General features: G+C 46.0%; 1 protein-coding gene across 1 annotated transcript in view; it reads right to left on the bottom strand.

The window, feature by feature from the left end:
* Positions 1 to 26,968, bottom strand: part of LOC136240708 (uncharacterized) — a 58,972-nt gene that overhangs the window by 19,360 nt on the left and 12,644 nt on the right. The window contains exon 15 of the mRNA XM_066031741.1: positions 52 to 26,438. Within this exon, the coding sequence (XP_065887813.1) occupies positions 52 to 26,438 (26,387 nt within the window). The remainder of the gene's footprint in view (positions 1 to 51; positions 26,439 to 26,968) is intronic.

Raw genomic sequence — 26,968 nt, forward strand, 5'->3', positions numbered from 1 at the left:
TGGTCACCTCTAAGCTTCAAAGGGAGGTAACACAACTAAACCGCTACTCACCTGGAATTGTCTGTTCCTTCCAGCACATACACAGCTAGTAGATCCAACACTGCTAGTACTTGCTCCACTAGAGCAGTTGAGACAAGCAGATTGTGCAGGGACATAAGTGTAAGTGTGTAGTGGACATGGCAGACATGCTGTATCTGAATCCTGCTCCTCCAGACTGTTGTAACTGCCCTCAGGGCATGCCACAGGCTCTGAACTACTAATAGGACAATAATGTCCTACAGGGCAGATGGATGAGTTGAACACCGGGACCTCCCCAATCACACTACCTCCAGTACAATAATGTCCTGGGGGACATGGTAAACATATTCTTGTCAGTTCTGAGTTGTTGCCATACGAGCCTGGAGGGCATGCTTCACATGTTGATGTCAGTGAGTCTCTTGTAAAGTTTTCTCCAAGGCCTAATGGCTCCCTGTAGCCTAGGGGACATATCAGAGGTCTGTCTGCTCCTCGTTCACCCTCAAGGCTACCAGTACAATTAGGTCCTTTGCAGTAATGATCCTCAGGGCACAATGTGAAGTCAACAGAGCCCTCAGGGCAATAATAACCAGATGGACAAGATAGCCGGACGTCAGGTAAGGGACAATAATATCCTGCTGGACAGGTAAGGGGATATATTGACCCCTCAGGGCATGAAGAACTAGCATTACATGATATGGCATGAATGGTAGCATTGTTTGGACAATAGAATCCTGCAGGGCATGGAAAACAATCAGTGATATTTCCTCCAGTTGTTTCATTACGGTGGGTCCCCTCAGGGCACTCCACTGGTACAATAGTACCATAATCACAATAGTGCCCAAGGGGACATGGGTTGTGTTCATATACTACTAAACCTACACTGTCACAAAAATAACCTGCTTCGCAAGTCAAACAGGTTGTGATGTTTGAGGCACCAGTAGTGTTGGTGTAGGTGCCAATCGGACAAGCAATAGCTATACCATCTATACAATAATAGCCACCTGGGCATAACTCTGCTCTACTTGATGTTTGGTTACACACCTTTCCTATGGGACAATCACCACAGTTGTCAACACTAGGAGCTCCATTACCATCAATAACCATGCCTGGAGGGCAGCTCTGTGGTTCATGTGTTCCAGCAGGACAGTAGTATCCTTCAGGACATGGCTCTCCTATTTCTGGCTGACTATCATCAGGGTTAGGTACACCATTACCAGAGTAGCAGATATAACCAGCTGTGCATACTCCAGCAATCTCACCAGCTACACAGAACTGACCTATTGGACAAGGTAGACATTCTCCAGCAGCTTGTAATCCAGTAGTGTTGTCTTCAGTGTATGTACCATTAAGACAATAACTGGGATATGATGACCCCTCTATACAGAATGATCTTGATGGACACTCTATTGGAGTAATACTACCTGCAGGGCAATAGCTACCTGGAGGGCATGTTAAGCACACATCCAGTCCTGTACTGTTAGAGTAGCTGCCTGGTTGACATGCCTGAGGGGTTGATGACCCTGGGGGGCAGTAGTGACCAATTGTACATTCGTAACCAGCTGGAGTGGGCGTGTCTATGATGACATCATCAGGGCAATAATATCCAGGGCTACACACCCCTGTTGGTGCAGTCTGATTGGGTAACTGACAATAGTGACCGCCAACACATGGTCGACACTCATCAATTGCCCCCAGGCCACCAAATACAGTAACATTATCATCAACAATACACAGTGATCCATTGAGTAATTCTCCTGATGATATATTGTATGGTGACATTGTGCCTGGAGGGCATGGTATGGGATAAGATGTTCCCTCAGGACAGTAGAAACCTGCATCACAAGGTCCATTAATACCATCATTAGGGGCAGGACTGGTAGCCCCTGACAGACAGAGATATCCACTGGAACAATTACCAGTAGGAGCAGTGGCTGCTAATACGTTACAGTATTGCCCTTCAGGGCACGGTTGACATTGTGTCATGTTGACAAGCCCAGTAACGACACTAAACGTACCCACAGGGCAGGGATCACCAGCAGACATACCTTCACTACTACAATAATATCCAGTGGGACAATTCTCAGTTGTGTTTAAACCTTCTTCTGGACATATTTCACCTACAGGACATGATAGACAGAATTCTTGAGCTTCATCTGGTTGGTAAGTGCCAACAGGACAAGCTAGTTCAATTGTAGCTCCTGCCACACAGTAATGTCCCCGAGGGCAAGCATAACCTGTTACACCATCTATGGGAGATGACACATAGGCACCTGATAGACACACATATCCAGCACTACAGTAAGTATTAGTGATATTGGTGGAGTTCTCTCCTGTGCAGTATCTTCCTGGAGCACACAATGGACATGAGGAAGCATTGACAGTGTGGGTAGCTAAAGAGTATGTTCCTCCAGGGCATGGTGTTGGTTTATCACTGCCTGAGGGGCAGTAATGACCTACAGGACAAGCAAATTGCTCAGGATTAGGATCAGTGTTGCCTCCAGGGCAGTAGTAACCTTCGTAGCATTCACCCTCAGGTTGTGATAGACCAGCTTGACTACAATAATATCCAGCAAGACAGCTAGTACATTGGTCTTGTGAAGCCAGACCAGTGATGTTGTTATACATCCCCCTAGGACAAGGATATTGTGTAGCAAACTGTGTGCCATTAGGACAGACATATCCGGTGGGGCAGAGTAGATCAGTAATCAATGACACTACAGCAGTGAGGCTGTTGTCACAATAATAAGATGATGGACATTGTTCACAATCTTCTTGGCCACTGTCTGGTTGGTAGAAACCAGAATCACATCTTGTTGGTTCATAAGCTCCAATACGACAGTAGTGTCCAGGTGGACACCTGAAATCATCTGGATCAGGAACAACTTGACCTCCAGGGCAGTAATAACCTGCATTACAACTTCCACTAGGCCTGGCTAGGCCAGAAGAGTTACAAAACATTCCTTCAGAACAGTTCAAACATTGAGAAATATTAGAAGCACCTTCAACAGGCAAGTAGTAGCCTACATCACATGGGGTGAGTGTAGCACTACCCTCAGGGCATACATATCCAGGAGGACACACCATATGTAATGGACTAGCTGCACCTGAGGTACAGTAATACCCTGGGGCACATATCATGTCTGGTGACTCTAGACCACTAGTGGTACAAGCCCAACCAGCTGTGCAGTTTGTTGGAGAAGAGGAGCCTCTTGGGCAATAGTAAGAGATAGGACATATGTCACCATGAGGGGGAGATGGTGTGGCACTTGTAGCACCCTCTACACAATACCATCCTGGAGAACACAGCCTGTCATCAGTTAATACAGATAGTCCTAACACGTCACAATAATATGTTGGAGGGCACAGTAGACAAGATGACTCGTTCACTCCTCTCTCTACACTAAGATAAGTACCCAATGGACATGGCTCCGGTGCCATAGACCCCTCAACACAATAATGTCCTGGGGGACATGGGAACATGGTGTAGTCTGATGTAGCTTGTTCACAGTAGTACCCTTCAGGGCATGGATTACATATTGATTGTTGTTCAATATTAGTGAACTCCCCAGGAGGACATGGTATTGGTTGTGATGATCCCTGGGGGCAGTAACTTCCCTGAGGACACACTCCTCCAACTTGTAAAGGCATGTACAAACCATCATCTCCCATTCCTGATCCAGATGACACTTGTTGACAGTTAGTACTAGTTTGTGGATTAGGTACAGAGTTCCCAATAGTACAATAGAATCCAGGATCACACTGTCCAGTTGGAGCTGTCAGGCCTACACGATCACAGTACATCTCAGTATCACACTCCACACACTGTTGTACACTATACAGTCCTGTTGTATTACCATATGTGCCTATGGGGCATGGCCTGAGGTCATATCCCGTGCCCTCAGGGCAGTAGAAACCAGCTGTACACATGACATGACCTTCAGTTACATTATTCTCACTCACTGGTAAACAATAAAATCCTTCCTCACAAATGTCACATTCTCCCTGACCACTAGTAGCTGTATATGCACCTGGTAGACATTGTCTGGGGTAGGAGCTCCCTAGAGGACAATGGAGGCCGGCTGGACATATTCCATCACTTGGGTTGGGTACAGTATTACCACCACTACAATAGTAGCCTGCTAAACATGGTCCCTGAGGTGTCTCTAATCCAGGTAGTGAACAAAACTGTCCTGAGGTACAAGGTAGACATTGTATCTCTTCTACTAAACCGTACATTGGTGAGTATGTCCCATTTGGGCAAGGTGTAGGGTGTGAACTGCCTGTGGGACAATAACTTCCTCGAGGGCATACAATGCCACTAGCATTAGATGAACCTTCAGGGCAATAGAATCCTTCTGTACATAATCCTGATGGAAGTATTAATCCATAATCATCACAATACATGCCTGAGGGGCATTGTGAACATTCACTGATCATTTGTAGTCCAGTTCTGTTGTTATAAGTTCCTGGAGGACACCTTGCTGGAGTGTCACTACCCTGCTCACAATAATTACCCTCAGGGCACACACCTCCCATATCTGTGTCATCAGGTGTGGTAGTGTTGATCCCATAACGACAGTAGTATCCAGCGGAGCATTCAGTCGAGTCTTCAGTTAGTCCATATTCATCACAAGCCTTACCACCGCCACATGGGGCACATCCTCCTGCACTACTGACACCTGTAAGGTTACTAAATGTGCCTAGAGGACAAGGGTGTTGTTGAGCATAGTAAGTGCCCTCAGGGCAGTAATAGCCAGAAGGACAAATATATGATGCATACGATACAACTGGGCTGGTCTCATTGTCACAGTAGAAGCCTGCAGGACATATTTTACACGTCAACTGCATCATCTCATCTTGATAGCTGCCTGCAGGGCAAGCACTTGGCTGGATACTGCCTAGAGGGCAGAAATGACCAAGTGGACATTGTAGATTGTCAGGTGTTGGAGTATACTGCCCTAAGGGGCAATAATAACCTGGAGCACAAGGACCAGTGGTGGAATCAAGTCCTCTACCTCCACAATACTGACCAGGGGAACATGGCTTACAACTAGACATATTAGATGCTCTTTCGTATGGTAAGAAGTAACCTAGTTCACATGGAAGAGGTATTGGTGACCCCTCAGGGCAGTAATTCCCTTCAGGGCATATGTTACCAGTAATGTTGTCAGATGGAATAGGACTACTGGCCCCTGAGGTACAATAATATCCTTCTTGACATAATCCACTGGGAGATGACAGTCCTTCTCTACCACAATATTGTCCTGGTTCACATAGAGTAGGACGTGGGGAACCTGAAGGGCAATAACTTCCCTGAGGACATAATCCTGTTGATGGTGTAAATACTGATGTTCCTTCAATACAATAATATCCTTCAGAACAATTGCCTGAAGGGCTACTGAGACCTGGTGTCTCACAGTACATTCCTTCAGGGCACAACAGACAACTTGATACATTAGTTAATCCAGTATAATTACTGTATGTTGACACAGGACATGGATACTGTGTAGAATGGTTAGTTCCCGGTGGACAATAGTATCCCTCAGGACAAATGTTAGTAGTATAATCAGTTGTGTTTGATGGACAGTAGAAACCTTCTGGGCATTCAAAACAATCCTCTTGTCCTCCAATATCATTATAATAGCCTTCAGGGCATGTGAGTGATATGGATGACCCCTGAGGGCAATAAGAGCCAGCTGGGCACATACCTCCAATAACTTGATGTACAGGACAGTTCAGTAACAGATCACTGATGGAGATATTAATAGTGGGGTTGGGTTGATAGTTGCCTTGTGTACAATAATGACCTGTATCACATTGTCCTGTAGGTTGAGTGAGGCCAGTGCTAGCACAGAACATCCCTGGGTCACATGGTACACACTCATACACATTCTGTAATCCAGTATCATTACTATATGTCCCTATTGGACATCTCATCCAGTTGTTACCAGTGCCCTGTGGGCAGTAATGAGCACGTGGACAAGGTAAGACATTCAAGGTAGGATTAATGGGAACAATTGGTAGTGATTCATTATCACCATAGATTGGTACACAGAAATAGCCTTCAGGACATGTTAAACAAGTGTCCATTCTACTGGTGTTAGTGAATGTTCCAGCAGCACATTCTAATGGTCTTGATGTACCTCCAGGACAATACATACTAGCTGGACAGTAGTACTCTTCAGGCATAGAAACACTACTACCCTCAGGGCAGTAAAAACCAGCTGAACAGGGTCCTGATGTCATAGTCAGTCCGGTTCCATCACAATATTGTCCACCAGTACAAGATGTACACTGATCAATACTAGCTAATCCAGTTGTGTTGGAGAATGTTCCTCTAGGGCAAACCTGAGGTGAAGTGGTCCCATTAGGGCAATAGTAACCTGAGGGGCAGATCTCAGAGGTTGGGCTGGTGGCTGCTCCTCTACAAACAAATCCTTCAGTACAACTGCCAGTTGGAGCTGTTAATCCAGCAACATCACAGTACATGCCTGCAGGGCAATCCTGACATCCCATCACATCATGTCGTCCAGGTGTTCCACTGTATGTACCAATAGGACAGTTCATAGGTTCACTGGTACCCTGAGGGCAGTAGCTACCGGGTGGGCAAACATTAGCATGATCTCCCAGAGTGGGTGTGGCTATGTCAGAACCATAACGACAATAGTAGCCTGCAGCACATGGTGTAGTGGCCGCAACCAGCCCCACCTCCCCGCAATAATAACCTCCAAGACATGATTGACATTGACTGATGTTAGTCAGACCAGTAACATTACTGAACGTGCCCTGGGGGCAGTGATATTGGTAAGGACTCTGAGTACCTACTAAACAATAGTACCCAGCTGGACAAGTATAGTTTTCAAATGATATTACTGGTCCATCAACGCTAGGGTCACAGTAATACCCCTCAGGGCATACTGAACATGATGCCATACCAGTAGATGGTTGGTATTGGCCTGCAGGGCAGGGGCGTTGTTCAGATGCTCCTCTAGGGCAGAAATAACCAGCAGGACACAAATTTTCAGGTGGTGTTGATGAGATTTCACCTCCAGTACAGTAATAGCCTTCATCACATGATCCAGTAGGTGAACTAGCACCTGATAACTGGCAGTACATCCCTAGTGGACAACTAAGACAATCTGATGGTTCATCATTGAGAGTAGAATTAAGATAAGTACTTGGAGGGCACTCCACAGGTTGACCACTACCAGCTGGACAATAGGTACCAACATCACAGGGCTCTTGTGTGCCAGACATACTACCCTCAGGGCAGTAATAGCCAGCAGTACAATTTCCATTTGGTGTTGTGAGGCCAGACTGAGAACAGAATTCCCCAGCAGTGCAATTAATAGGGAATGATGATCCAACTGGACAGAAGGTTCCTGGAGGACACACACCTCCTTGAGACTCAACAGATGGTGTAGCACTCTCTGATCCCCCCAGGCAATACCATCCGCCATTACACAGTCCTGTAGGTAGCGACAATCCTTCAGAAGAGCAGTACATACCCCCAGGGCAGGGTGTACATGACATATTGCTACGTCCCAGTGTGTTGTTGTTAAACGTTCCCTTACGGCATGGGTATTGATAAGGGTCTCGGGTTCCATGAGGACAAAAGTAGCCAAGACGGCAAACATTTGTTGTATAATCAGATGTCTGTAGTGGACAGTAATATGCCTCAGGGCATGTAATACAAGCAGACAATCCAGTCTCATTAGCATAATAGCCTGCAGCACAAGGGGTGGGTTGAACAGATCCTGGCTCACAATAATGTCCAACAGGACAAATAGCTCCAACAGTGTTACTGTTATTTCTTCCAGTGTCCCCACTACCTGTAACATCACATTGTACTGACTCCATATAAGGATCAGGTCTCCAGTTACCCACAGTACAATAGTACCCACCACTACAGTTGGCTAGTGGCTCTATTGCTGCTTCAGTTGGACAATACATTCCTCCATCACAAGTTGTACACTCTTCTACACTCACTAAACCAGTTCTGTTACTGTATGTCCCTATTGGACATGATGGCCAGTCAAATCCAGTAGCCTCAGGGCAATAATAACCACTTGGACAAGGTGAATACCCCACACCCAATACGTTAACAAGTTCAGGTACACAATAGTAACCCTGAGGGCATGGAACACACATGGTAGCACCAGTATGATTAGTATATGATGCAGGACTACACTCCAGTGGTGTAGGGCTACCTGTAGTACAGTGATAGCCTACAGGGCATATTACACTATCATCAGTAGTTGAGCCCTCAGGGCAATAGTACCCTGCTCTACAGTCATCAGTGGGAGCAATCAATCCTGATGTGTTACAATAACTACCAGCAGTACAAGGTATACAGTCATTTCTGTGACCATTCAAGGTAGAATTAAGGTAGGTTCCAGCCTGGCAAGGTGTCGGCGATGATGATCCTTCTTCACAGAAGTGTCCGGCTGGACAGGAGATTTGTGTTGGAGAAGATGAGCCCTCTGGACAGGAGTAGGAACTCTGGCAGGCACCAGATGTTGTGGTCATACCAGGAGAACTACAGTAATCACCAGCAGTACATGGTTTACACTGACTGGATGAGAACAAACGAGTTGAATTACTGAATGATCCAATTGGACAGGGAGTTGGGTTACCAGAGCCCTGAGGGCAATAATTACCAGCTGGACAAACACTACCATTAGTGCCTTGATCAGGGAAAGCAACGGTGGCTCCTGACAAACAGAAAAACCCTGCAGCACATAGTTGCGAAGGCTGCACTAATCCTTCAGTAGGGCAGAAATATCCACTAGAACATGGCTGGCATTGTGTAGAGTTGTGTAATCCAGTATTGTTGTTGAATGTTCCAATGGGACAAGGGTATTCCATGGAGTATCGTGTACCCTGGGGGCAGTAATAACCATGAGGACAAAGGTGAGATGAAGACAAGATAGTAACCATTTCAGTATTGTCACAATAATATCCAGATGGACAAATAAAACAGTTCCATTGGCCAGTTTGATTTGAATGACTTCCTGACTCACAAGCAATTGGCTGAGCAGTGTTTCCAGGACAATAGTATCCAATGGGACAAATATATTCCGAGGGACTAGACACATTCTGCCCTTCAGGGCAATAATAGCCCTGTTGACAAGGTCCTGTAGGGATGGCCAGCCCATAACCTTCACAATAACTACCCTCAGTACATGAAATACAATCTATGATGTTAACTGCATGTGTGGAATTGTAGAATGTGCCTGGAGGGCATGGGTTAGGATGATGTGCCCCCTCAGGGCAGTAATTACCAGCTGGACAAGGACCTCCAGAAGTCGATTCCTCATTTGGTGTTTCAGTGTCTGATCCTAGTATACAATAATATCCTGAGGAACACTGACCAGTTGGTAAGGGTAATCCCCCAGTGGGACAATACATACCCGGATCACATGGGATAGTTGACATTGTTCCTTCAGGGCAGTATGAACCAATAGGACACAATCCTTCAGGGGGTGTGGCTGAGCTGGATCCTTCAATGCAATACCATCCAGCAGTGCAGTTACCTGATGTAGAGTTCAGCCCCTCCCCTTCACAATACATGCCCCTGGGGCATGAGATACATGAAGAGATGTTGTGCTGTCCAACCAATGCATTGAATGTTCCAATGGGACAAGGGTTGACATATGGATGAGGTGTACCAACCCCACAATAGTGACCAGACGGGCAAATGTTGATAGTAAAATCAGATGTGTTTTCAGGACAGTAGAATCCACTGGGGCATGCAAAACACTCATCTTGACCAGACAGCATGTTATATGTTCCACTAGGGCAGCCCTGAGGTGTCTTGGTGCCATTAGGACAATAATGAGCTGGTGGACACAAACCTCCTACTCCAGTATGCATCCCCAGATAGTCCGGTAGTGTACAATTCATCAGTCCTGATCCTAGCATAGTAAACGGTGGAACAATATAACTCTCTGGCAGAGGGGTAGGCCTGTCTACAGCAGACACACAATAGAAACCAGCCCAGCAATCACCAGTGGGCTCTGTTGCTGCATACTCAGAGCAGTACATTCCTCCAGGGCAATCCAAACAATGTGCATCACTACCCAATCCAGTTTCATTGCTATACGTTCCCTGAGGGCATGGTAGCCAGTCCCACCCTGTACCAGCAGGACAATAAAATCCAGCAGGACATGGTCTACGACGTAGAGTGACATTATGCTGACTAACAGGAACACAATAGGAGCCAGCTGGACACATTGAGCAAATAGATGCTCCAGTAAAGTCAGTGTAGTAGCCTGGTTGACATTGTAGTGGATCACTTCTACCCTCGGGGCAATGCAGCCCTACAGGACAAATATACTCATCAGGTGTAGCAGTAGGAGAGCCTGTAGGGCAATAATAACCAGGTGAACATGTTCCTGATGGGGTGGTAAGACCAGTTGAGTTGCAGTACATTCCTGGAGAGCATGGACAACACTGAGATGAATTGTGAAGTCCTTCATCACTAGAAAATGTTCCCACAGGACAAGCAGTAGGTGTAGCTGATTCAGCAGGACAGTAGCTCCCTGTAGGACAAACTTGTTCAGTATCACTGATGGAAGAGTTGGGGCAATAATATCCTGCACTACATATACCAGTTGGTTCAGTGAGGCCACGAGAAGAGCAGTACATTCCCGCAGGACAATTCTGACATGTTGACTGAACACCAGTCTGATTGCTGTATGTTCCAGTATGACAAGGCAAAGGCTCAGCTGTACCCCTAGGACAATATGATCCCCTGGGGCACACATCAGCATCATAACCCTGGTTAGGTGATGCTGATGTTGCTCCACTTCTACAATAGTATCCAGCATTGCATTGATCAAATGGTGAAGAGAGGCCAGCAGTAGGGCAGTAATACCCTCCTACACATGGACTGCACTGAGAAGAGTTCTGTAGTCCTGTAATATTATTGTATGTTCCAATGGGGCAAGGATATTGACGAGAGTATTCTGTGCCTTGAGGGCAGTAGTATCCCTCAGGGCATAATTCTGTTCCAGATGATGTTATGATCACTTCAATTGTGCTGTTACAATACACACCTGCAGGGCATAGCTTACAACTGTCTTGTCCTATTTCATCTTGATAATAACCAGAATGACATCTAGTAGCACTTGCTGATCCTTCTTCACAGAAATTACCCAGAGGGCAAACATACATTGAAGGGGTAGATGAATTCTGGCTAAGTGGACAATAATATCCTGAAGAACACAGGCCAGTGGGTACAGCAAGGCCTACATCATTGCAGTAATATCCCTGAGTACAAGGAATACAATCTGACACACTAATGGCTTCAGTTCTATTAAGATAAGTACCTACAGGACACCTGAATGGAATTGATGATTGTGTTGGACAATAGTTCCCTTGTGGACACACATTACCAGTGATATTATCTGTTGGGGTTGCTGTTGCAGCTCCACCCACACAATAAAAACCTTGCTCACATGATCCAGACACATTGGCCAGTGCTGTAGTACCACAGAAAAATCCTGGATCACATGACATGGGTGTTGATGATCCCTCAGGGCAATATTCTCCTACATCACACCTTCCACCAGAAGGAGAGTCCATAGGTTGAGGACTGATAGCTCCTTCAACACAATAGTATCCTGGATCACAAAAACCTGTTGTATCATTTAGTCCTGTGCTAGAACAGTAGTGTCCTGGTAAGCATGCAGTACAATCACTGATGTTAGTAGCTCTAGGGTTTGAGTTAAATGTCCCCATAGGGCATGCATACTCTGTAGCAAATTGGGCCCCTTCTTCACAATAGTATCCTTGAGGGCATGGGTAGTCAGAGAAGTTAATAGTAGCCTCAGGACAGTAGTATCCCTCAGGGCATGTGCTACAAATTGCAGACATTGTGGTTGATGAGTAAGTTCCGTTAGGGCAGGGAACAGGAAGTGATGATCCCTGAGGGCAGTAATGCCCTACAATACACTGACCAGTGATGATTGTAGGGAATGCCTGCAGGCATTGCATCCCATCACCACTTGACCCAGTGATAGGATCAGCAGTTGTGTTAACATTAGATGGTTCAGGTTGACTTGATCCTACATTACAGTAATATCCAGCATTACATAATCCAGTTGGGGCAGTAGAGTGCAGTTCATTACAATAATATCCTCCAGGACATGGAGTACACTGGTTTTCAGTTGACAGACCAGTTGTATTGCTGTATGTACCTAATGGACATGACTGCCAGTTAGCACCTGTGCCTGCAGGGCAATAATAACCTGCTGGACAGGATTGATAAGCTAATGTGATGTTACTAATATCCACTGGTAAGCAGTAAAACCCTTCAGGGCATTGTTGACACATTGATTGTCCAGTTTGATTAGTGTATGTTCCACTACTACATGAGCGTGATGCAGAACTTCCTTGAGGGCAGACTAAACCAGCATCACAGGTAAACATCTCTGGATTAGATTGTGTGTTCCCTCCTGGGCAATAATAACCACCATCACATGATCCAGACACTTCGGTAAGTCCCTCATCAGCACAATAACTTCCTGAGGTACATGATAAACATTGTGACTCATTCGTAAGACCACCACCAGGAGAATATGTACCCCTGGGGCATGGTAAAGGGCGGTCACTAGCTGGAGGGCAATAGTGACCACTACTACAGATAACTGATGAACTATTGGTAGATCCTTCAGGGCAATAATATCCTTGATCACAATCACCTGATGGTTGATCAAGACCCGAATCATTACAGTACTGGCCTGCAGTACATGGACGACAATTAGATAACTCTGTAGCCATTGGTAATGGGTTGAATGTGCCCCTTGGGCAAACTAATGGAACATCAGTCCCAGTAGGACAATAGTGTCCCTGAGGGCAGATGTTGGCCACATTGCCTTGATCAGGAGTAGAAGAATTAGCCCCCAATATACAATAATATCCTTCATGACATGGTCCAGTAGGAGAGGTGAGGCCAAACAATGGACAATACATCCCTGCGTCACAGGCAGTACACTGGGTCACTTGTGATAGACCTGATTCATTACTGTAAGTTCCTGGAGGGCATTGATGCTGTATGGAGTATTCTGTTCCCTCAGGGCAATAGCTTCCAGCAGGACACAATGAATCAGCTAATGAAACAACAGGTAGTAGTGTACTGTCACAGAAATACCCTGAAGGGCATGTTAAACAGTAATCTTGGGTGGTTGAGTTTTGATATGTTCCAGATGAACACCGGGAAGCCATGGGTGATCCCTCCAAACAGAAATGACCTTCAGGGCATTGATATTCAGTAGGGGTAGCAGTCAGCTGACCTCCAGGGCAGAAGAAGCCAGGTTGACACAATCCCTCGGGGTATGTTAGTCCATGTTGTCCACAGTACATACCCACAGGGCAAGGAAGACAATTGGCCACTGCTATGTTATCAGTGTTGTTACTGTATGTGCCTGGGGAGCAGGGAGTGGGGCTGGAACTGTTTGCAGGACAATAATGACCAGCAGGACAAGCCCCACCAACTTCTGCAGGATAGCTAATGGGTGTGGCTGTGTCAGAGCCAAGTGTACAGTAGTAACCAGCATCACACACACCTGATGGAGAACTAAGACCATCCACTGCACAATAACTACCACCTGTACAAGGGATAGGAGATGATGAACCTTCAGGACAATAGGTCCCTCTATCACAACGACCACCACCATCTTGTAGAGAACTAGGGGTACTGGTATTAGCTCCTCCACTGCAGTAGTGCCCTCCTGCACACAAGCCACTTGGGGAAGATAGTCCGGCTCCACTGCAATAACTACCTGAAGTACACGGCTCACAAGATGTCTCATTGAAGCCACGTGATGTTGGATTAAAGGTGGCAGGTGGACAGGGAAACTGTGTTGAATGTTCTGTGCCTTCAGGGCAGTAGTGACCTGAGGGACACACAGTGTCAGAGTAGCTAGAAGCTCCAGCTAAACAATAGTAACCAGATGGACAAGGTACACATTCATCTAATCCTTCAATAGGTCCATAACTACCAGCATCACATGGTACAGGAGTTGCGCTACCTACAACACAATAATGCCCTAAGGGACATATGTCACCAACTGCTGTAGGCCATTCAAGACAAGAATTAACAGTCACATTCAAGCTATAATTAGTAGGAGTGGAAACAGGACTGCCTGAGGTACAATAATATCCTTCACTACACAATCCAGTTGGAGAAGTCAGTGCTGTACCATCACAATAATAGCCTCCAGGACATGGTTTACAATCAGCTGTTGCAGCTAATCCTGTAGAATTACTATAAGTACCAGTAGAACAAGATAGCCAGTTGTTACCAGTGCCTTCAGGGCAGTAGTAACCGACTGGACAATCATTTTCTATGTGACCATTTAAACAGTACATGCCTGCAGGGCATGAAGAACATTGTGAAGATTGTTCTATGTCAGTGAATGTTCCAGTAGTACAAGTGATTGGTACAGGAGTATTTCCTGGACAATATGATCCCATAGGGCAGACAAATTCTATTGGAGTGGACGAGATTGTACCCTCGGGGCAGTAAAAACCTGGTAAACAAGGCCCTGAAGGTTCAGTCAGGCCAGTTCCATTACAGTAAGATCCTTCAGTACAGTTGGTACACTGATTAGCTTCAACAAGTCCTGAGTGGTTGGAATATGTGCCAGGTGGACAACCCATTGGATTATGAGTTCCCTCAGGACACACAAAACCAGGAGGACATATTTCCTGCATCGATGAAGAGCTACCCTCAGGGCAATAATAACTAGGGGAACACAATCCAGCTGGTTCAGTCAGCCCTGGGGCATCACAGTATTGTCCTCCAGTACATGGTGTACATTGATCTGAGCTTTGTAGTCTTGTATTGTTACTGTATGTCCCAGATGGACAGGAAACGGGATTAGTGGTAGCATTAGTACAATAAGATCCTTCAGGGCATATGTTAGCATTGCTACCTTCCATTGGAGTAGGAGATGAGGCTCCCCTGAGGCAGAAAAAACCAGCAAAACAATTTCCAGATGGGGCAGTGAGCCCTCCTTCTGCACAATACATTCCTGGGGAACACTGGTTACACTGGGACTCATTTTGTAGACCAGTTCTGTTACTAAATGTTCCAATTGGGCAAATATATTCGGTGGAGTATTTTGTACCCTTGGGGCAGTAGCTACCTTCAGGACATATAGAATTGTTGTATAATGTCACTGGTGACATGGTGTTGTCACAGAAATAACCTGCTGGGCATGTTTTACAAGTTGGCTGACCTGTTTCATCTTGGTAACTACCAGATTCACATCTGATTGGCTCGTGTGACCCACTAATACAGTAGTGACCCTGGAGGCATACATGATCACTTGGTGTGGGTGTGGTCTGACTGCCAGGGCAAAAATAGCCATCACTACACATCCCAACTGGAGCAGTCAAGTTGTATACATCACAATAGTATCCCAATGTACATGGTTGACAATATGAGATGTTTTGGATTCCTATGCCATTGCTGTAGGTACCTGGAGGACAGGGGGTGGGGCTGGAACTGTTTGCTGGACAGTAGTGACCAGCAGGACAAGCACCACCAACTTCTGCAGGATAGCTAATGGGTGTGGCTGTGTTGGAGCCAAGCGTACAGTAGTAACCAGCATCACATACACCTGATGGAGAACTAAGACCATCCACTGCACAATAACTACCGCCTGTACAAGGGATATGAGATGATGAACCTTCAGGACAATAGGTCCCTCTATCACAACGACCACCTCCACCTGATGTAGCATTTGGTCTACTACTTGCTGCACCAGATGCACAGAAATGACCTGGAGAACATAAACCTGTTGGTTCAGTCTGTCCATAACCTTCGCAATACCAGCCCCCAGGGCATGGTAAACATTCTGATGATGAGCCCAGGCCAGTCATGTTACTATATGTTCCTGGAGTACATGGAGACTGTGTAGGGTATTGTGTTCCTTCTATACAATAATGACCAGTTGGACAAGGGGTGTTTTCATATGTAGCACTGCCTTGTAAACAGTAGTAACCCTCAGGACATGGTATACACAAAGACAAGCCAGTGGTGTTGCCATAAGTGCCTGCGGGGCATGGCTGAGGGGTTGTAGTACCCACAGGGCAGAAATGTCCAATAGTACACAGGCCACCTTTATCAAGACTTTCACTAAGACCAACACAAGATGGTAACCCAGAGCCAACGTCAGAACCTGAGATGAAGGTTGGATCAGGACGGGTATTACCCTGTAAACAATAGTGACCTGGTAAACAACTTCCTGACACTGTAGTAGCATTAGTTTGATCACAATAACTTCCACCATCGCACAAAGTACAATCCACGTCACTGCTCAATCCATAATTGTTACTGTAGGTACCAGCAGGGCATGGTATCCAATTGTAACCAGTACCCTCTAGGCAGTAAAACCCTCGGGGACAACGAGCTGTTAAGAGTCCCTCGAGGCAATAAAATCCTGCAGGGCATGTGTAACAGTCAGTTGAATGTGTCTGGTTGTTGTAAGTGCCTTCAGGGCAAGGAATAGGTGTTGATGAATTAGACGGACAAGCATGTCCTACAGGACATGAGTAGTTGGATGGTCGTGAGTTAGGAGATCCCTTAGGGCAATGGAAACCATCGTCACAAATTCCTGAGGGCTCAAGTAGTGCAAGTCCTTCACAGAAATATCCAGGAGTACACAATATACATTGACCCACAGAGTGTAATCCTTCAGTAGAGGAGTAAGTGCCAACAGGACAAGGTTGGGGATCAGGGGTGCCTTGTTCACAGAAATAACCTTGAGGGCACAATTGTTCAATGTTACTAGTTGAACTCTCATTACAATAATAGCCCGCAGCACATTCCCCTGAGGGGGCTACAAGTGCAGTATCATTACAGTACATTCCTCTAGTACATGGGGAACACTCTGACTCTGCTGTTAGCTGTAGAATGCTGTTGTACGTTCCCTGAGGGCAAGGAAGTGGAGTGTCAGTTCCATTAGGACAGTAATGTCCCCTCGGGCACTCAAACCCTGTAGGTGTAGGGTCTTCAGCTCCACCAACACAATAAAAACCAGCAAGACAAGGACCTGTGGGCTCAGTGCTCCCCGGCTCTAAACAGTACTGTCCTGCAGGGCAGGATGCACAATGAGATACATTAGACAAACCAGTCATGCTGTTATAGGTACCTACAGGGCATGGAAACTCTGTTGATCTGGTAGTAGCCTGAGGGCAATAATAACCAGGGGGACACAACAATCCAGCCAATGAACTTACACCACCACTTGTACTATCACAGTAGTAACTTGCAGGACACTCCTGACAACTCGTCTGTCCTTGTTGATTTTGATATTCACCAGATGAACAAGGTGTTGGCTCAAATTGTCCTGATAAACAGTAATGTCCCCTGGGGCATACATATTCAGTTGGTGTCGATGTGTTTTGACCTCCAGGGCAATAATAACCACTCCCACATAGGCCTGAAGGCACTATAAGATGGTATTCACCACAAAACATTCCCGGTGGACAAGAATCACAATTATTCACTGCTACATTTTCAAATCGATTGCTCACTGTTCCTGGGAGGCACGGAGATGGCTGGGAACTTTGCTGTGGACAGAAATATCCTTGAGGACATCTGTCACCAGTAACTCCATCAGATGGCTGATTAGTAACAGAAGCATTAGCACAGTAGAAACCCTGATCACAGTCACCTTCAGGGGATAACAAACGAGGTGAACTACAATAGAATCCTGGAGTACAAGGTTGTGGTTGACTAGAGCCTGGGGGACAGTAAAATCCTGGTTGACACTCTCCACCATAAGAGACATTAGAACTTGGTGTAGCAGAAGATGACCCCAGGGTACAATAATAACCACCAGAACACAATCCTGAAGTTAATCCATCACTATCCTCATAACCTGTCAGACCTGCTACACCACAGAAATACCCTGGAGGGCATTGTTGACACTGTGACTGAGCTGTTAGACCAGTACTATTAGAATAAGTTCCAGCTAGACATGGATGTTGTGCTGAGTATTGTGTAGCCTCGGGGCAGTAGTGGCCTCGAGGACATGGTTGTGTTTGGTAGTCAATAGCACCCAGCAGGCAGAAGAAACCAGCTGGACATGGTAAACAGGTGGATAATCCAGTTTCATTACTATAGCTTCCAGCTGGGCAGGGTGTGGGTGTAATACTAGCCTCAGGACAGAAATGACCAACTGGACAAATCCCTCCAATGAAATCTGAACATGTTTCCATGGTTACTGAATAGTTCAATGGTGTTGGGGTATCCACACCTCTAGTACAATAGTAACCACGATTACAACTTCCTGTAACCATGGTAGCATTCAGTTCACTACAATAAGATCCTCCGTCACATGGTGTACACAAATCAGAATCATTTAAACCAACTTGGTTGTTATAGGTACCATGTGGGCATGGCAACCAATTCAAACCTGTTCCTAAAGGACAGTAGAATCCCATTGGGCACAATGATGTGATGAGGCCATTAGTACAGTAGTATCCTGCAGGACATTGTGAGCATGAATCTGATCCATTCTGATTTGTGTATAAACCATCTGGACAAGTCGATGGGATAGCAACACCCTCAGAGCAAAATGATCCTATTGGACAGATGTATTGTGATGGCATAGAACTACTTTGCCCAGAGGGACAATAAAATCCTGCTGAACAATTGCCTGAGGGTTCTATTAATCCAGTGGTACCACAGTAGTTGCCTTCAGGGCATGTTGTACAGTTATCAGCTGCTTCAAGACCCACAGTATTGGAGTAAGTACCTATTGGGCAATCCATAGCATGGGACGATTGGAGTGGACAGTAACTGCCTTCAAGGCAGAGCACTTGATTGGCTGAGGTGGAGCCCTGAGGGCAGTAATAACCAGCACTACATGGTCCAGAAGTGCTTGTCATACCAACTGATTGGCAGTAATCACCAGCAGTACAGGGAACACAATCCGATTGGTTAGATAGTTTAAGAGCAGAACTGAATGTTCCAGCAGGGCATGGAGATGGTTCAGAAGTGCCCGCAGCACAGTATGATCCAGCTGGGCAGATGTCTGCATTGCTACCCTGACTGGGGGTGGGGCTAGATGCACCAGTTCTACAGAAGAAACCTTCACTACACAACCCTGAAGGGGCTGTCAATCCAGCAGTATCACAATAGTATCTAGCATCACAACTTGTACATTGTGTAGATGAGGCCAGTCCAGTCTCATTACTGTATGTTCCAGCTGGACATGGGTTACTGACATTTCTTGGAGAGTCTGGAGGACAGAAATAACCTGAGGGACACACAGTATCCGGTCCAAGGATGACAATTGATTCTGTGCTGTCACAGAAATGACCTTCAGGGCACCCGGAACAGTTTGACTGACCAGTATGATTCTGATAACTACCAGAAGGACACAACAATGGCATAGGTGATCCCTCAGGACAGTAATGACCAACAGTACAAATGTAATCATCAGGGGTAGGTGACGATTGCCCTGAAGGGCAATGATATCCAGGATCACATGGTCCAGTAGGAGCTGTAAGACTATAGTTGCTGCAGTATTGACCAGCAGTACATGGTGAACAATCAGTGATGTTCTGATTGTGGGTGGCAGCTGAGAATGTGCCTGGAGGGCATGGCTGAGGTTGTCCACTGCCAGAAGGGCAGTAATGACCCCGAGGGCAGGAAGAACTAGATGGTGCTGATGTAACAGAGCCCTGAGGGCAGAAATGACCAGCTGAGCAATCTCCACTAGGTTCAGCTAATGTGTAATCACTACAATAAGATCCTGGTGGACACAACAATCGTTCACTTGACCCTGAAGGGCAATAATAGCCTGGTGAGCAACGTCCTCCATTACTGGTGGTGTTAGGATAAGCAGCCCCACCAGAACAGTACCATCCTGCACTACAATTACCACTAACATTACTCAAACCAGAACCAAGACAATAGCTGCCAGGCAGACAAGACACACAGCTGTCTTGAGATGTAGAACGCTTATGAGGATTATAATATCCTGGATTACAGGGATATTGAGTACTAAACTGTGTACCATTCAAGCAGTAATGCCCTGAAGGGCACACAAACACACTATAATCTGTTGTGTTGGCAGGACAGTAATAGCCTTCAGGGCAGGTAGTACAGTTTCCTTGGCCATACAATGAAGTATATGTACCGGCCGGACACCCTAAGGGTATGGAAGTGTTAGCTGCACAATAGTGCCCTGGGGGGCAGAGGTCACCCACTCCAAAATGACTCTGAGGACATTGTTCACATGTTAAATTGTCAGCACGATTCTCAAGACAGAATGACTGGTTAAAATTAGTACTTGGAGTAGCCATATTCACACCTCTAATACAGTAATGCCCAATAGCACACACACCAGTTGGAGCTACCATGCCTGTCCCAGAACAGTAGTGCCCTCCAGGGCAAGGCAAACATTGATCCTCTTCTGATAATCCTTCAACAGAACTATATGTGCCTTCAGGACAAGGTATCCAACCAACACCCACACCTGCAGGACAGAAATAACCAGCTGGACATCTAAACAAACCAGGCGAAACATTAGTGCCAATAGTACTAATAGTGTTGTTCACGGAAAGACAGTAGAATCCTCCAGGGCATGTGATACATTCTGACAAACCAGTAGTGTTAGTATAACTCCCACTAGAACATGGTACAGGTGTAGCACTACCAGGAGGACAGTGGTAGCCGATAGGACAAGTAAACAATGATGGGGTGGGTGCGTTCATTCCCTGTGGGCAGTAATAACCACCCTCACAATCACCAGTGACACTCGATGCTCCTGCTATACCACAGTAGGTACCCTCAAGACATGAAGTACATTGTGAATCATTGATCAATCCAGTTACATTAGAGAACGTCCCAGTTGGACATGGTTGTGGGTGTGGTGTAGCCTGAGGGCAGTAATGACCAACAGGACACACCTCCCAAATGGGTGTGACAGCTCCAGTCTCACAGATATATCCCCCAAGGCATGGTCCTTCTACAGCACTCAAGTTATAGGAGCCACAATAATGCCCTGCTGAGCAATTGAGACACTGAGATAACATCCTTCTTGCTATACTGGGATTGTATGTGCCGGGTTCACAGGGTATTGGATCAGCAGTACCCTGAGGGCAGTAGAAACCTGATGGACATGGGTTAGCATCATCTCCTTGCCTAGGCTGTACACTAGCAGCTCCTGATCTACAGTAATAGCCTGCAGCACATAACATGTTTGGTTCTGACAAGCCTGGTGTTGTGCAAGCATAGCGAGGTAAACAAGACAAACATTGAGACTCGTTGACAAGTTGTGTCTGGTTGTTAAATGTACCCACAGGGCAAGGAAACTCTGTTGAGTATCGTGTACCCTCAGGGCAATAATAACCAAATGGACAAGTGTAGTTATCAAACAAAGTCACTGGTGCAATAGTGGGGTCACAGTAATAGCCTGCAGGGCACATTTTACACTCGTCCATCCCAGTCTCATCTTGATACATTCCTGGTTCACATCTTATAGCCTCAGGTGAACTGGCAGGACAGTAGTGACCTCCAAGACAGATATGATCAGTAGGAAATGGAACACTTTCCCCTGAAGGGCAATAAAACCCAGCATCACAAATACCAGTTGGTGCAATCTGACCAGGATCCCTACAATAGTACCCTGGAGTGCACGGGTCACACTCAGTGATATCACCATTTCCTGTGTTGTTGCTGAATGTGCCTGCAGGGCATGCAGTAGGTATAGAAGAGTTTGCAGGACAGTAACTCCCAATGGGACAAATGTTTCCAGTGGTGCCATCAGTAGGGGTAGGATTTGATGCTCCTCCAGTACAATAATGACCAGCTTGACACACTCCTGGTGGGAGGGAAAGGAATTCTCGATCACAATAGTAGCCTGGAGGGCAAGAGACAGCTGATGGTGTGCCTTCAGGACAGTAGTAACCAATTGGACAAGGTCTTCCTACATTACTGAACCGAGATGGTGTAGCTGTTGATGATCCTTCAAAACACACGTAACCAGCACTACATAAACCTGTGTAACTTGCTTGTCCTTCATTCTCACAATAAGTTCCATTCTGGCACAGCAAACATGATGAAGACATTGTAGATCCTGTGACATTGTTATATGTCCCCTGGGGGCAGGGGAAGGAATTACTGGTTGGCGTTCCTTCAGGACAATAGTGACCTGCTGGACACATGTAATTGTTAGGATCTGTAGTCCCCTCAGGGCAATACCTTCCTGCTGGACATGGTGGACAAGATGTTGACCCTGTTACACTACTGTAGTTACCAGCTGGACACACTATGGAATTAACAGAGCCCTGAGGGCAATAGTGTCCAATTGGACACACGTCACCTATGCCCCTACTACCATTAAGACATGTACTGTTACTTGTTAGTGATGACGGTGTTGATGTATCCACTCCAAGTGTACAATAATAGCCTTCAGCACATAAACCAGATGGTGCTAGAAGGGCTTCCTCTTCACAGTACATGCCTCCAGGGCATGGTGAACACTGATATTCAAAGCTGAGACCTGTTGAAGCACTGTATGTACCCCTGGGGCATGGCTGGGTGTTGTTACCAGTTCCACTAGGGCAGTAATAACTAGCTGGACATTGTATTGGTTGTATAGAAGTGGACACACAATAGAAACCATCAGGACACACTACACACTCTTCCAACAGAGGTACATTAGAGTACGTACCATCAATACATGGTACAGGTTGCACAGAACCTGAGGGACAGTAGTTACCTACAGTACATGGCTCAGCTGTCATTGATGATGAGCCCTCAGGGCAGTAATAACGTGCTTGACACAGTCCAACAGGTGATGACAAACCTTCTGCATCACAGAAATAGCCAGCAGTACATGGCAAGCAGCCAGCAGAGGAATTGAGGCCTGTGGTGTTAGAAAACGTTCCAATGGGGCAAGGTGACGGTGCATCAGAAGCTTCAGGGCAAAAATTACCAGCTGGACAGCGTAACCATTGGCTATTGTGAGCATTACTATTAGCAGGACAATAATATCCTTGTTCACATAATCCAGTAGCTTCAGTAGCATTCTCAAATGCACAGTAAGAGCCCCCAGGACATGACAAACAGCCTTCTAATGATGTTTGCTGAAATTCTGGATTATATGTGCCTCGGGGGCAAACTTGTTGTTCACTACTTCCATTAGGACAGTAGAAACCTGCCTCACAAAAGTTGTCAATAGGATTTGGAACCTGAGAGCCCTCAGGGCAGAAGTAACCAGCATCACACATCCCACTAGGTTCAGTAATACCAGCCTGATTGCAGTACTGGCCTCCAGGGCACAATGAACATGATGACATATTAGATAGTCCAGTGATGTTACTATATGTACCTAATGGACATGGAAATTGTTGTGAGTGTTGAGTCCCCTCAGGGCAGTAAAAACCAGGTAGACATAAGTTTGATGAGTTGTAGCTCACTGTTGCACTTGTACAAAAGTATCCACTGGGGCACACCAGACATTCTGATTGGCCAATTTGATTCTGAAATGTACCAGGAGAGCAGCTAATTGCTTGGGAGCTTTGTACTGGACAGTAATGACCTTTCGGACAAACATAGGTGGATGAATTACTAGTAATCTGCCCAGCTGGGCAATAGAAGCCAGCATCACATATGCCTGAGGGAGTAACAAGTCCAATGCCCTCACAATAATAACCCCCAGGGCATGTAAAACAACCATCAGTCTCATTACCTGCACCTTCAACATTTCCATAACTCCCAGGTTGGCAGAGGATTCCTTCTGAACTACCTGAGGGACAATAGCTCCCTCTAGGGCATATTCCACCAGTTACACCATCAGTAGGTCTGGCAGTGGCAGCTCCAGAGATGCAATAGTATCCAGCACTACAATTACCAGTTGGTTCAGAGTTTCCTGTTCCAGCACAGTACATGCCTGGGGGACAATCATACTCTAGTAGTGTACCTGAGGGACAGTAATGTCCAGCTGAACAAGCTCTTCCTCCTTCAGACGTTGACCCAGCAGCACAGAATGATCCTGCCAAACATATACCAGACACTACTGACAAGCCAGTAGTGTTACAATATGACCCTACAGGGCATGGAATGCATGACACTTGTGAGGCACTATGTGATAGTGGGTTAATGGTGCCTGCAGAACATGGGTACTGTGTGCTGTAAGCAGTACCCTCAGGACAGTAATAACCAGGTAAACAAGGGAAGTCATAAGGATCCACAGTAGCTCCATCACAATAAAACCCTATAGGGCACGGCAGACACAAAGAACTACCACTGATATTAGCATAAGTGCCTGCAGCACATGGCACTGGCTGAGTACTTCCTTCCACACAAGCATGACCCTCAGGGCAGATTCCTCCAACTTCTTCATCTGTAAATGACATTGTTCCACTACCAGAAGAAACACTACCAGTTGGTCTAGCCTCACTGCTACCATTACTACAATACCAACCAGCAGAGCAGAGCCCTGTGGGAGATGACAGACCAGCCGAATCACAATAATACCCAGGTGTACAAGGTAGACAATCATCAATGGCTTGGTTAAGTTCTGAAGGGGAGTAAGTACCTCGAGGGCACACAGTAGGTGAGCCAGAATGCTCAGGGCAATAATTCCCTGAAGGACATGGTCCAGCTGTGCCAGACAAACTGGGGGTGGGGCTGGTTGCACCACTAGTACAATAATACCCTGCAGAGCAGTTATCAGTACTGGATGATTGGGCTGGTGATTCACAGTATTCTCCTGCAGGACATGTTTCACAATCACTTTCTGAAATCAGTCCAGGTCTTGTGCCGATAGTTCCAACAGGACATGGTCTGTAATCCAAACCAGTGGCTTGAGGGCAGTAATACCCCAGAGGGCATATCACAGGTGTTATGCTGACATCAACATGGCAATAGGACCCCTCAGGACACAGCAAACATTGTGAGCTTCCTGTACTATTAGCATAGCGGCCCGGTTCACATGGTCTGGAGCTACTAGACTGAGCTGGACAATAACTACCTTCAGGGCATATGCCACCAGTTGTAGAATTGTAAGGAGTAGGAGAGCTGGCTCCTGATTCACAGTAATATCCAGCTGCACAAATTTCATCAGGTTCAGTAAGTCCATCAGTTGTACAAGCAAATCCACCACGGCATGCTATGCACCGTGAAACATCTTCAAGCCCTTGGGCACTGGAATATGTACCAGCTGGACATGGACGATGAAATCCTGACCCTTCAGGGCAGTAGCTACCCTGTTGACAAATATCCCCAAATGTCACCTCATCAGAGAACACAGGAGCAGGCAAACTGGAGCCACCATAGCAAACATGTCCAGCTCTGCATGGACCCTCAGGGGCTTGTAGGCCTCCAGTAGCACAATACATGCCTGGAGGGCATGGAGTACATTGATCAGGGGACTCTAATCTCGTCTGATTACTGTAGGTGCCATTTAAACAAGGAAGAGGATCATCTGATCCTTCTAAACAATAAAATCCAGCAGGGCATATTGTAAGTTCTGTATTTCCATGGCCAGGGCAGTAGTATCCAGCTGTACAGTTATAACACTGGCTTGCAGCTTCTTGATTCATCCATGTACCAACACTACATGGAGTCTGTGAGGCAGAACCCTCTACAGAGAAGTGACCGGGTTGAGTTACAAATTGCATGGACGTGTTAGCCCCACCCACACAATAATATCCAGCTTCACATGGGCCTGTGGGGGACGCAGAACGGCTGTTAGCACAGTAGAATCCTGGGGTGCATTGCTGGCAGTCAAATGTATTTGATGCCCCAGAGGTGTTGCTGAACGTGCCTGGAGGGCATGAACGACTCTCAGATGACCCTGTAGGGCAGTATCCTCCTGCAGGGCACACTTCACCTGTAGTACCGTCTGTTGGTGATGAGCTATTAGCACCTGAGTAACAAACAAATCCTGGATCGCAGGGGCCTCGGTCTGTGACCAGTCCTGGTGAATCACAATATCTACCCCCAGGGCATGGCTGACAATCTTCTTCTGCCTCCATCTCTACATTGGGTCCAATTGTTCCTACTGGGCATGGAATAGGGTATGGAGACCCAGCAGGACAATAATGCCCAAGGCCACATTGCAGAGGTGTTCTAGTACCATCAACACAGCTAAAGCCTGCAGGGCATATAATACAATCATCAAGAGTAGCACTTGTATGGTTAGACTGATAGGTGCCCCCAGGGCATGCCACTTGCTGTGGTCCATATGATCCAATTGTCTTGTTCAGTTGACCGTTATTGATACCTGTAGGACAGTAAAAACCAGGATCACATGGGCCAGTGGGTGTGGTAGAGTTCTCCAAGCAGTAGTATCCACCCACACAAGGTAGACAGTCATCCAAACTGGCACCTGAACGATCTGGATTATATGTTCCAACTGGACAGGGTAGTTCACTAGCTGTTCCTGCAGTGAGAATACAAAAGGATGATCGTATTTATTAGGTACACTGGGACATTAACAACTGTGTACTAGTTTAACTACAAAAGATAAATGAATCTGTGTTACTTATTCATTTATAATACAAGGATACACATTGGTAAAACATTTAATAATACAAAGCACAGACAAACTACTCTAATAGAACAGTCACTATTTACATGGTTAATGATATTTGGATGAACAAACCTCTACTGTACATAAATAGAAGCAAATTATTACTTTACGTGAGTGAGAACTGGTACTGTATAACTTCAGGTAAAGGAATATGTTTTACTTTTTCAAACACCAACTGATCAAGATATCTACAGTACACACAGTGAAATGTTAAGTTATTGAAATACTACACTTATTTAGCTAATTGAATGCTAAATGATAGTTTTAATAGTGTTCTGTTAAAGTAGTTGAAAATACATTATCTGTAAAACATCAAATACACCTGGTCCAAACACTAGGTGGCCCCCAAGGGTATGATAACTATGACATATCTACTGTAG

Source organism: Dysidea avara, chromosome 1 (assembly GCF_963678975.1).
Source record: "Dysidea avara chromosome 1, odDysAvar1.4, whole genome shotgun sequence".
Lineage (NCBI taxonomy): Eukaryota > Metazoa > Porifera > Demospongiae > Dictyoceratida > Dysideidae > Dysidea > Dysidea avara.